This window comes from Corapipo altera, unplaced genomic scaffold (assembly GCF_003945725.1).
Source record: "Corapipo altera isolate COAL_440 unplaced genomic scaffold, ASM394572v1 45, whole genome shotgun sequence".
In the NCBI taxonomy this organism is placed as follows: domain Eukaryota; kingdom Metazoa; phylum Chordata; class Aves; order Passeriformes; family Pipridae; genus Corapipo; species Corapipo altera.
Window position 1 is genome coordinate 8,180,572 of NW_020884877.1, and position 13,106 is coordinate 8,193,677.

General features: G+C 42.3%; 2 protein-coding genes across 2 annotated transcripts in view; one reads left to right on the plus strand and one right to left on the minus strand.

Annotated features, from left to right (window-relative positions):
• The window catches only part of DYTN (dystrotelin), a 27,655-nt gene extending 24,495 nt beyond the window's left edge, over positions 1–3,160 (plus strand). Inside the window, exon 16 of the mRNA XM_027637495.1 lies at positions 3,051–3,160. The gene's annotated coding sequence lies outside the window, so the exon portion shown is untranslated. The remainder of the gene's footprint in view (positions 1–3,050) is intronic.
• On the minus strand, positions 2,830–7,023 carry FAM237A (family with sequence similarity 237 member A). Its single transcript, XM_027637496.1, has 2 exons — positions 6,294–7,023; positions 2,830–3,169 (listed from the first exon to the last, which is right to left on the minus strand). The coding sequence occupies exons 1-2, from the start codon at positions 6,700–6,702 to the stop codon at positions 3,021–3,023; spliced, it is 558 nt and encodes a 185-aa protein (XP_027493297.1). The 5' UTR covers positions 6,703–7,023; the 3' UTR covers positions 2,830–3,020.
• Between the last annotated feature and the right edge of the window lie 6,083 nt (positions 7,024–13,106).

Sequence of the window (13,106 nt, forward strand, 5' to 3'; positions counted from 1 at the left end):
GGGACTGTCTGACTCATTAAAATGGCTAGAAGTCTTATTTTCTGTTGGTAGCACCTCAGCCTTCTTCTTGAAAGACCTTACAGTGTGGTGAGATTAATGAACATTCCTGGTTCTTTCTGCCAGTTTTGGTCACAGAAGGCCTGAATTACAGGCACTGCAAACACTCAAGAATTTACAGCAACTGTTAGCTACTGGAAACTAAGAAGTGGTTTGTCTCTAGTAAAGGAAGTATGAAGATGGCGGAAAGAAACTTATTGAGGAAGGGCCCCAGAAAACAAATAGTGATGAGGTCACTTAGTAAGTGGATGCAGCCACACTAGCACATAAACAATACAGTGTGGGATAGAAGCTTAATAACTTTTGCAAGATGCCAGTGCCAAGAGACAAACAACAATCCAAGGAACCTAGTTGTTGATTATGGGAAGATATCCATCAGCTTCTGATGAGGCTTTAAATCTCCATCCAGTGTGTGCATCTGAATTAAAAATGGTTGGAAACAGTGACAACTGACAAATACTAGTTTGGTCTGATGCAATTTCACTGAACATATCTGGAGCCCAAATTCTTACAAATAGATATTGCTGAACTATCATGAACTCTTACTTCATGGCAGTGTGTAAAGACTGAAAGAAGTGTTTTCCCATGCTAAGAAGCGGTTGTTTAGCTCCCAAATACCTACAAGATGAAAGGGACAAAATCATAAGGTCTTTCTTTTGCTGTTACTCAGTTCAGCTGATAAGGAATCAACTTCTGTCAGACATGTTCATCCCCTCCTTCTGACAGACTCAGGCTGGGAAACAGTAAGCCAGGTGCAGTATCTAGAAAAACAGTCCTAACTCACTCAGAGATCTGCCATGACCTTTATAAGGAAGAGTAGTAGGAGGCAATGTCCTGTCTGTAAACACAGTAACATTTTGAATTGTTCCTGTATAGCAGATCTACTTTCACCTCATACTCGGAGTCCTTACTTTTTCTCAACACAACCTTTTGTCATTTGCACTTTGTCACATCCAGGTTTACATGTAATGAATTGCATCTCCTTTTTTATTTCAGCACAATTAATTACACAGATTGTGTCCTTTACATCAGCAATTACCAAATGTTCTCCATAGTGTGACCTATATTAGAGATTCATCTGTTTTCTCAGTCTTAACTGCACATCCTTTCCTCCAAGGCCAAATTTTGCTACAGACTATTAATTAAGAAGCTTGCTGAAGCAGAGAAGTATTGAAAATTTGTTTAAGCTAAATATCACCTTGGCCCATAGTGCTATTTCACCATTTCTGTTGCTATCTGAAGGGAAGAAGAAAGCTACCATGAGCCATTTCCTAAGGGATCCTATTGTTGCAGCTGGGATATATCTAAAGTGGAAGCACTAGCCTCTTCCCAAAGGGCCCTGTGGAAAAGCAGCTAAGATAAACAGTACCTGTTCGGGTAATCTGTCTGATTTTGTATTTTCTAGAGCTGAAGTGCATATGGGAACAGGTAACATCTGGTCTACTACAGTACCAGTTGTATTGTAGTGCTGGCTGAGGCACCCAGCCCTTAACATGCTCAGTTGCTGGACTTAATAGCTGTAGGGACTGTGGTTGAAGACACGTCTCTTATGTTGATACAAAGTTGCATACAATGGGGCTTTTAGATATATTAATATAATTTAGTTATTTAACAACATAGGAACAGGAGAGAGAGGACCTGTTGTAACAATGGTCTCACCGCCCTCCCACAGGGTAGCAGAGCACACTCATAGGCTGTGGCTGCAGTTGGGGGGGTGTTGCTGAGTACGCTAAACTCTGTGTTCCTGTGCTTATCCTGCTTTAGTGTTCCCTCTTCTCTTGAACACTTAAATAGTTTATTGCATGCCTAACTTGAAGCACCAATCCAGTGCCATTGAAGCTGATAGTCCTCTTACAGTTCTTTGTCTGCTTCCTTAAGATAACGATTTCACCAAGTGGGACTGTGTTTAACCTTTACTTTGTTCAGGCCCAGTAACCATTTTAAGATTTCCTTTACACATTTTGTTACTTGAACCTATTTCTCCAAGTTGGTGAACAACCAGCAAACCAGTTTTTCTGTGGGCATTTGGAGAAAAAAAAAGAAAAAAGAGCAATGAAATATTGCTACATGCTCAAGGAAAGAAACTTTGAATGAGCAATTAAATATAATTGCCCTGGAAAGCTGAAATTTGTAGTTGCACCCAGCCAGTCAGGCAAAGGAAATATTTTATCTCATAGAAGCATGAAATGTTACCTGCCCTAAGTTATGTTACATTAGTTTAATATCAAATTACCTGTTAGAGTTATAAATAACAGAGGAAACTGATTTTTCTACAAAAAGCTTGCAAATGAAAACAGAAGCAATTGTAAGTTATACATGAGTTTCTTGTATTAAATAGTTTAAACGAGAATGTGTAACATTTTAAGTAGTGTTTTTAATAACTAAGAATTTAGGGAAAATATCATAAAAATATAATGTGAAAGCAGAGGAGCTGGTAAAATCTGTTAACCCTTTTACTTTTGCTGGAGAACTTAAAACGTTTTTGGAAGGTATTTTTCATGTAAAAATATGTACTATTTTTCTTTTAGTAGGATGATGTCTTTGAGCAGTGATTGCTTTGTGCAAGTGTACAGCTACACATACAGTCAGAATCACCATCTTGACTCTAATCCAGTCTTGGAACCAGTGGAGGGCTTTTGATAATTTCCTTCTCTGCTTGTCTGTGTTTTGTTGAAGGATCAGTTATTTCCTGTTTTGGCACCCAAAATTGTGCCACATGTGAATGGGTCACATGTATTACTGAGGTACACACAGGTTAAAGTAGGCAACTGCTTATAAATCATGCAGTTTATTAAGGAGATGAAATTAATAGATAATTAAAAATACCATAAGTCCAAGTTAATCGGAGATATGGTGCCCATGCTTACAGACCTTTTTCTACATGTAAATTGACATCAGCGAGGATTAGAATGCAAAAAATAAAGAGAAGTAATTAAAAAATATCTACAAATCAAGATCTTGAACTAAAAGTGTGATTTCCTCTTTTTTCCTAGCTCTCCAATGACTCTTCGAAGTAATGTAGGTCTACTCTTATGCGTGTGGATACTTATTAAATCTTCAAATGAGTCTCTCTTCTTCGGAATTGGCGACCTCTGAATATGAGAAAATATCCCTGAAAAGTGACATGAAAATGCATATAAATAAATTATTTCCAAACAGAAAAGAGCAGCTGAATACTCAGTTTCCCACATCTGTTTCTTCTGCTTTTAGCTGCTGCTGGTCCCCATTTTATCAGCATTGCCCCCAAACCTCTTGCTTTGGTGATATCCATAACCCTCCACTTGCAAGAGTTGCCTTTCAATGTCAGGTCACTTTGATGTTTTCTGCCAGTATGGACCTTTTCCTTCAATCTTCCTGTAAAACTCTTCTACTTGTAATTAGCAGGACTTAAGTCTGCTCATAATCCTACTGACTCACCAGCTTGTTATCAACCTCCCTGCACAGTGCATGAGATCTCTCACACTGTTTGGTTGCAGATTAGTTATTTGCTTGAGGAACTATGGGAGATTTTCTTTACAATGATCTCTAAAAGCCAGCAAATTGGTTTTCTTTCTTTTAGACATATTTGCCTTCTGAAAAATTAACTGACTAATACTGCTTATTTACCAGACCTCAAAGGTATAGTAGCATCTACCCCACTACCCTCCCTGACACCCTGCAACGTTGGGACAGCAAATTATGTGTCTTGGGCCAGGTGCAAGGGCTGTTCTGAGCCTAATTAGCAGTACCTGTGAGGGAGGTGTGCACAGCTGTGGCCACTGAGTGGCAGAGAGGCCGCTGGGCAAGGAGAAAAGAGGTGGAGAGATTTTTGTGGCTGCAGTCTTCAAGTGTTTGTATTGGGAATGTGCTATGTGGCTTCCTGAGGAGGATTTTTTAGCTGCTCTTCAGGAAGATTTGCTGTGAGTACAAAAGCTATGTTTTCCTTGTGGTTCCAAAGTCTTATTTTGTTTCATAGAGAGTTGTTACAAATATTGTGTAACTACAGTGTTGTAATATTTTGGAAATGCCTTTATGAAATCTGCTTTTTCATAGTGTTTGGATTTTGTTAGGGGAAAGATGAGTTACTAAAGATACCTTGGCCAGGTAACTGTGGAAGACTTTCTCTACTTATCTCGTTCCTCATCACTTGCTAGGATGTGATTTCTGTCTGCAAGTATTACCAGTTGATCTCTGCTTTCACTGATGAAATAAGGCAGTAGGATCAAGGGTTACAAAGATTAAAACAGCTGGCTTTGTTAAGAAACTGTGAGACTTGGATGAGAAGTTAGATAGCTCCTCCAAAAAATAAAATTTAGGCTGTCACTGCTATAAGCTGCCTGCTATAGCCTGATGTTAATCAGTTGTAGAGAAAAATCAGATTAACTGATTATAATTCACAAAACAAAGAGGGAAAGGAAGGAGTCCTTGTTTTTCTTAAAGTATGAATACTTAGTAGTGCTTAAAATCTCTGTGTAAGTGTAAACAAAAGTAAGTATTTATCACAAAACCCGTAATTTGATTCTGCAAAGTACATCAGACTGTTACGCTTAATCTTGACTAGGAACAAAAGCTCTTTGTTTAGGAAAATCACAATGTGATATAGATATGAAGAGCTAGATGTAAACAAAAGTCTAGGTGGGAGTTCAGACAGGGATATTCAAAGCTGCAATCCTGAAAACAAACATTAATCCTGGGCTTTCGCCTGATGAGCATCTAAGTTTTTAACAATACCACTGCCTCATGTGTCTAAAGCTGCCTTCTCTTTGCACCCAAAAGTGCATCAGTCTGGTAAGGACTGAGCAACTTGTTGCCTTTGTGATGTCTAAGACCAATTGGAAACTGGAAGTTCCAACACGGTTAAGATCCAGTCAGAGCAATGTGATAGCTCAGATTCTTTGTGGAGCAGGATAGGATACGCTCCTTGCTTTTAAAATGCAGGTAGTGGTTGTTTGGCTCATATTTTAGAAACTGACCCTGTGTGTGTGCTCTTCAGTCTGAGGGGATTGATTCATACACAATTCCTATATCCTAGCTTAATGGCTACAGCACTGTTTCTAGGTAACAGGGGTAAGGACCTCTTAATCCTTCCTATCTCAAACCCCAGCTTTCAATACTCAAAAAAAAAATGTTGAAGTTTGTGGGCCAGAGCTGGACTGTCCAGTGGTATAGTGTCCCTGTGGTGCAAGAACCCTGAGTTCAAGTCCATTTTTAGAGATACTCTAATAGGTAATTGCCGAGAGAGGTTCTTCATTATTCCATGGACATTCCCCCCAAAATGCCTTAATAAATCAGATACTGATCTAGGAAGTGGAGATACAGGTCTCAATCTGCTGAAGTGTAAAGAGGGTTCTGCCTTCTCACTGTAGGCCCAATGCACTACAGCTGTTGGTGATGGCAACGGCCATTCTACCTCTCCTTTAAATTATAGCACCTGCCCCTATCTGGAAGTGGATATGCTCAAGGGAAGGATGCCTCTGTTGGCAGTAGGATCAGAACTGAAGCCTTGGAAGGGACTGAGATTTAGGAAAAGCTATGCTGTATCTCCCTTCTGGTAATGGAGAGGATAAGTGACATGCATATGGAAACAATTTAAGCCTGGGGGTTCTGCTCTGGGACTGGGAACCTGGAGATAAGGAATTGCAGCATTTAATGTCACATGTAGTGGTGTCTTCCTGAAGCTGTGGCTGAAAGCCTGCATGCATCTAGGCCCTAGTTCTGTTTCCACTGTGTGTTGGGTAAAGTTACCAGTATGGAAATGGAAAATAACTAGTGGTTGACTGCTAGATGGCAAGTAAACATACCCTTCCTCTTCTGCTGAAAGACTACCATGCTCCCCAACAGCACCAGTGCCCTGCATTCCTGAGGTGACACACCTCTCAGAATGGGGAATTCGGAACTAGCCTGTATTCATAGCACAATAGTGGTAAAAATGCTGGTGAGGAAGAATATATTTGTATTTTCAGTTGCTGAGCTGCCTTCTTTGTTCTAATCCTCCTATGTTTCACTTTCTGAGCCCCTCCTTCTCCATCAAACTGAAACTTAAAAGCTGTTGTTAGAGTTCAGGTTGTCTGGAGGTCAAATTTTTGCTGAGATCACATTGAACATAAACATAGCTCTGTACTTGATTAGGAGGAGTTTGTGCAGCACTGTCCTCTGCTTCTGTACTATAACCACACAACACAATAATCCTGCATCTCTTTTCTTTTCCACTAGACTCTAGTTATTGCCCATGAGACTTGTATTAAAGGAGCAGTGACCTTGGTTTCTCCCTGTGAACTGAGAATGTAGAGTAGCAATCTTCTGCTCAGCATCTGCTAGCTGCCTTCTCCCTAGGCCATGGGTTCTGGAGAGCACACAGTCCACATAGATATCCCAGAAGAGCTGAGCCAGGTCCCAGAACAAAGCCCCATGTTTCAGATTCTCTGATGATTTCAGAAAAATCATGAAGTCCCAAAAGCCACTGACAGAGTCAGAAATGCGAGGCTTCCTCATCTCCAGTAAGACAGCTGAGGAGGATTCCCAGCACTGGGGATCTGCCCACCCAAGAGCTAGTGGATCAGTTTGACTATGGCAGAGGAAAGGTGTCATGCAGAATGCTGCCATGATTAGCAGAGAGCAGGTGAGTCTCATGTTACATTGGATTCTTCCTCTGCTCCCAAGGTCCATTGTGTCACTAAAATATAAGAAAACCAAAAGAAGCTGAAAATTTTCTCGCTTTTAGATGCAGAATCATATAGAAGGCACTCAAATGTTAATTGTTTCTCTGCTCCTTGAAGATGTGTGTATGCTTTTTGACATGTGTGAATACAGATACTAGAGGAGTTGCAATACTGTGTGCAGCAGAAGCATGTGTAAAAATTTGCTAATCATCTTCAAATCTGTATGATGAACTCTCTTTTTTGGAACTTCTTCACATTGAAAGTTTTTTACCTTTCTTGATTTACAGATCTCTACTTTTTCAGTAAAAATCCATTCATTTTTACAGATTTTAAGCCTTTAGGCAGTCTTAGTTTTCTCAAAATTTTACGAGACCTTTCAAATAGTCTTCAGAATCGCAAGCATCAGTGGAGCAGCTGGTGGAAAGCTTTTGTTGAAAATGTGTTTTAATGGTTCTAGTTAATGAAAGTTGCAAATTCATCCATTGACCAGTGGTGTTTTGCCTGCTAAAATGCAGTACAGTTCTGAAAAGAGAGTATAGCAAATCCATGGCATGGCAGCTGTATTGTACAACATGTATACATGCACATGGAATCATACAACAGTTTGGGTTGCAAGGGACCTTTAAATGTCATCTAGTCCAACCCTTGTCCTGTTGCAACAGGCCCTGCTAAAAAGTCTGTCCCCAGCTTTTGTATAAACCCCCTTTAAGTACTGAGAGGCTGCAATAAGGTCTCCCTGGAGCCTGCTCTTTTTCAGGCTGAACAACCCCAACTTTCACAGCTTTTCCTCGTAGGAGAGCAGTTTCAGCCCTCTGATCATTTTTGTAACCCTTCTCTGGACTTACCCTAACAGGTCCTTGTCTTTCCTATGCTGATATATCTATATCTATATAAAGTACAGATGCTTGTTGCAGATCACTAACAATTGTCTGTTAAAATTGTGAAATTTGAGAAGTAGCACCTATAATGGTTAGAGAAATCCTGAGAATTATAACTTTTTGTGGACAGAAAGGCCTAGATGTCTCTGTCAGTTTTCATTTCTAGTATGTGCTTCTATGTTGAGTTTTCAAACATGCTTCTGGAATTTCTAAGATTCTAATGAGTTTGGGGATTGATTTTAGTGTTGTTCATGGCATATGGAGAACTTCCCATTTGTGGAAATCAGCAACATCTGAGATCTGAGGACAAACAATTCTGTTTAACATATATGCTGACCATCTGCGTATTCACGCTTTTACATTTTCAGTTTGATTGTTGGCAGGGGGTAAGCTACCTCTCTTAATGAGCTTAACTTGATAATCAGCTGGCTTTTGGTGTAGAAAGTCTCTTCCATGAGTGATCATGAAGAGCAGAAGAAATGTGCCTTTGCTGTGTGAAGGAAAATGCCAAAGGCAGGATATGGATGTGCAGAGGGATTGTACATGAAAGATAGCTCAGACACAAGCCTGTGTGCAAGACTAGAGAAGAGTAGGCTGCTTTGTGGAACATATTTAATTGTAGAGCTAAAAGACTCTTCAGAGGCTTCAGTCCTGGCAGTGATATTCTTACCTGGCCCCCTGTCTGGCCACCTGGTCGTGTTCTGGGAACATTTTTTAGGTATTCAAACTTTACTCTCCAACTGCTTACAGTCACTCTTTAATCTGAGTTGGGATTTTGTGAGAACTGGCTTAACAACCTTGGCTCTGAACCTTCCATTTAATGAATAAAAGAGGGCCAGCTTGCTCTTCCCACCCTGCTCTGCCTAGTGGGATGTCACTTATGACAGTAATGGGGCTGTCCTTGTGCTGCTCCTACGATCTCCAGTAGCATCATTCTCCTGTACCTTACTGCACAAGGCAGGTTTTGATTGCTTTCTCGGAAGCAAACCAAAGGACATCCTGTGAGTCACTATTTCCTTCTTGTTTGTGCATCAGAGCCCTTCCACTGGGCAGCAGACACCTGTACGTATATGCTATGCAGTATGCACATACCTATCTGTTTACTGAGACTTACTCAAGAGACATAATTGACTTTTTTACCAAGCTTCTAGTTTTTAAAGCAGCCTAGCAATCTCAGATATGACCATGGGGGTGGGGAGACAAGATACAAGACAGCAGTGGTGGGGAAAGCCCCAGCACCAAATAGTTCAGACAAAGGAGTAATAATAAAATGGGCTAATAATATTAAATAATAATAAAATAATACTAAATAATAATAATCCTTAGAAGGATGGTTCTGTGACTTGGACAGGGCCCATCTGGTTTGTACAGGTTGGCAATTGAACAGGTTGCTTTGCATTTTCTGCTCCCCAGCACCTATCAGAAACTTTCTAAGTTCCAAAACTGAGTAAACAAGGGTTCTGGATTTGTCAGAACAAAGGGACAGCCCTGGGTAGGGCATTAATATGAGGGTGGGTGCCCTCGAAGGTGTGATATGAATGCCATTAGTCAGGGCCGGTAACTAAGGCCACTGATCCTTATAGTCTGATCAAACTTAGACAGCACTGTGCTGTTAGCCTTCCACAAGGTTCAGGATTTTATTTTTTTACATAGTTGAGCACTGAGGGCATGCTCAGGAAATGCCAGATTTCTTTAATCTCTTACTTGTGCCTGTGGTGAATGCTTCCATGCAATTCCCCACCCCCACCCCCAATCTTTAGGTCTTTCTGTCCATAAATTGAAGTTTGTGTGTGTGCATGCTATTTACACCTTCCGGCTCTGACTTTTTTCCCCCCTCATCCCCGCTTCTCCTCGCAGTTTCCTCTCCCATTCCACTCCCCGTCATGAATAATGCCGTACAATAATAACTTAAAAAAGTTAATCAGTTCATTCGTTACCACCGTTTAACGTGTAGCTCTCAGTCATTAAGTTTCTCGACCCTGGAGCTGTCGCAGCCGGTCCGAAGCACCAGGAGCGGGTGCCCGCCCGGTGCAGCGCCCGCAGGGATCCCCGCGCCGCTCCCGCCAGGAGCCGGGCAGTGCAGCCACTCCAGCGCCACTCCCGTCCCGTCCCGCCCGCAGCCTTCACCCCTCATCCCTTACCTCTGCACTCCGGCGGCCCGGGCAGGGCAGGGCAGAGCTCTCCACGCCCGCTGTCGCCGCCGCGCTCCTTAAGAAGCCGGAGCGGGCAGCCCCGCTTAGTTTTTACGTCAAGGCTCGGGAGCAGCCCCCACCCCCGTGGCCCGGCCGCTGCTCCCGGGTACCCGGAGCCCCCTCCTTCCCTGTGCGGAGCTGCCCCTGCTGCAAGCGTGCTCTGCTTCTCTGCCCTGCCTGTTCCCCTCCACTTGCGGACCCCGGCCCGCCCGGGAGCAGCCTGGTAGCTGTGCTGGCTCTGGCCGAGGGGAAGCTGTGCACGGGGGAGAGTAACAGACTTGGCAAAGCTGCAGCCCTGCTCTTGCCCCCTCTCCTACTGGTGCTGCATCGCGGGGGCAGAAGGGGAAAAGTAGAAAGCAAGTCCCCACCTCGGAGCTCAAGTTGTCTAGACCTGGCTCAGTCCTCAGGTATCTTGCTTTCTGCACTTGGCTGCTGGAGGTCCCTCCACCCCAGAGCAGAAGTCTGTGTGACACAACTAGAGCTGTTTGCTGGCTAGAGGTCAGCACATTCAGCAGCATGTCCAGCTCTCCTGGGAGTTGAAGCAGAGACCCAGACAAGAGCAGAGTCACAGAAGAAAGCCAGTAAAGGCATTAATTGCTGTAGTGGGGCTGAGATGCACTCACTGCAGCGCAATTTACACAGCTTTACCTGAAGAAGAGCTACCTTGGAGGGCTGCTCACTTTCCAATGGAGAGCCTTGGCTACATTTTCCCTTCCAAGAAAAATTATGTGGTCTATTATTGCTGTGTTTTCTCTCTGTGAGGTGCTCTACTGGAGCCTCTCTCCCTTGTCACCTCTTTGTAGCTGCTATCAAACCTCTGTATGTGTTGGTGAAATGGGCTAAGATGGTAGGGAAGTTCATAGGCCAAACCATGTAGCACTCTGCTGTCTGAAGCCGGTGCAGCTGCACCAGTCATACCAGCTAGGCAGCAACCCACTTGTTTTTCCAAGACTTTCACTGGCAACTCCCTCCTGTTTTTGCACCTGGAACCATAATCCCTTCTCCAGGAAGCAACTGTGCTTCAGTGGCACTAGTCTTATCTTTGTTAAAGTCAGTGGGGCCACGTTGGTTTATATCAGCTGCAAAGTTGTTGAAACACTGGTTTCTCTGTTGTTCGTCAATACCCTTATAATTTGAATTCTTTCTGTGCATCCAGTCCATACAAATGGTGAAGCATCTTCCTTTTCTAACCCTTGATCTTGTGATGTGCCTATGGCAATAAACACTGCTTTTCTCCTGATGCTTTATCTCCTCAATAAGCAATGCCTGCGAAGGTGTATTTTGTGTAGGTAATGCTACTGTTTAACAAAAGTGAAAGGAAATTCCTGTGAGAGAACATCCATATAGAACCCCTGTAAATAGCTTTATTGTAGGACTTTGGCAAATCTGCAAATGTTCCATTTACTTATCAAGAAGTATGGAGTTGGAAATGGGGGAATAGTGATCACCAACTGCTGAAACACTCTTCACTGAAGAGTGCAATGCCTTGCAAGGGGCCCTTACAACATGGTGGGGGAAGCCTCTCATATGTAGGATCTCCAACATTTCTTCTCTGTGCTATCAAATACAGGCTATTCCAGTAGACTTGCTTCTCCCAGGTTCTATGGCTGAAATGATCTTTAAGAATCAGCTTTTTTTTTTTTAAATCTGCTCTGTAGGAGCTGGTTCTGGGCCCGTGTGCAATTTAGAGCCTTTTAGGAAAGTGAGTAACCAGTGAACTACTCCTCTGTGTTGAAGGACTGAACTGGGCAAGGGAGAGAAGGGAAGTGTGCCTGTAAGACACAGGGGTTGTGATGTAACCAAAAGGCAGCTCATGGGTAGAAAAAGGCTCTGAGGCAGCTTGTGTTTGTGGATGGCCTGGGTACAGGAAGCCAGACCAGAGCAGGACTAAGATGCTGCAGGAGTGGCTTTTGCTGATGTTTCTGGGTCTATGGGGCATTGCTCCAAGTACTCTGCCCTATGCTGTTTAGGGAAGAGCAAAATGCTGCAACTGGAAAGGAAAAGGTAAAATGTTTCTTCTGAGTTTATACATTTCTTTCAATGTGCAACATTTGGGGATTCATTGTTAAGAAGTGAGTTTATTTAATCGAGTCCCCTTCTGGGATGCACTTTTATCTGGTTTTGGATCAAGAACAACATTGGTTTCACTGCACTCAGAATCCTGGTAGACCCAAGGGTGCTGAACCAGGGGTTCTCACAGAAATGAGAGTTGTTGCTCAAGGGAAATACTGCTACAGATAAAATACTCAGCTCCACAAATACTTCCTGAGCCTACTACACTCTGTTCCCTCTGAACCAGAGCACTCACGTTCTATTTCTGGGAAAGAGGTTTTTGATAATTAGATTGATCACCTCAGCTTCCTAGTGGAGAAGAAGCACAGAAGGATTGGCCATCTCATTCACTTCCAGATACTCTCCCTCAGTACAACTTTCTGTGCCCTTTTTAAGCTATCAATAATCGTTCTTCCATTGCAGTGCATGATATATTCCCCTGGCAGCCAGTGTTCACATCTTCAGTGGGTCTCCATATCTTATAAATTTAATTCAGATTGGCTGTAGGTCAGAGTAATTTGTAGAGGATATTTTTATCAAGAAAAGTTGATTCTTTAACTCAGGGATGAGACAGGGGTTTCAGATCATGTAACACTACAGAAAGAATGCTATTCCTACCAGAAAAATATAAAAATATAAGCAAAAGTTAAAACAATCATGTTATAGGAACAGGGGATGAGAATTGAGAAAAGTAGGAGGCCATTTCACTGGTATTTGCATTTTGAATAGAAAAAAGGCATAAACAGCCATGTGCACAGTTGCTTCCTTCCTGCATTTGCTCCTGGCAAATCTTCCAATGTGCTTTAACGTTAGCAAGTAATAGGCAATGGTTTATGGGTTGCTTGACCTAAGTAAGTATTTACAAATTTAAACAAAAATTAAATTCAGCACTGACACTAAGAGACACCAATGTGTGATGGTATGTACACCTTGCCTGTTGCTTCCATAAGCAGCCACACCTGGACTTAGTATTAAGCTTTGTAAAATGTTCTGCATGATGAAAGACACACTTAAAAAAATAAAAAACTTTAAAGACATATTCTTAACTGGTAGTTTGAGTTTTTCTGAATTAGAATCCAAATTATTCCAGCTTTCTGTGAAACCTGGCTAAGTGACAGCAAAGCAAAACTTGTGACTCTCAGAGAGGGGGAAACCCAAAGGTCTTTTAAATTCATGGTACAAGGCAGAGACTTGATTTCTACCCCCCCCTTCAAAATCCACAAAGGTGAAGTCTGGAATCCTACTCCCATTTATACCTTTTCCAACCCTTTTTTAAGCAGGAGATTAAA

Bases quoted from the DNA above. Each gene is read 5' to 3' on its own strand.
- FAM237A (XM_027637496.1), bottom strand. From the start codon at position 6,702: ATGGACCTTGGGAGCAGAGGAAGAATCCAATGTAACATGAGACTCACC. The intron at 3,170-6,293 runs GTCACTGCTCCT...GTCACTTTTCAG, and splicing joins GTTCACAGGGAGAAACCAAG to GGATATTTTCTCATATTCAG.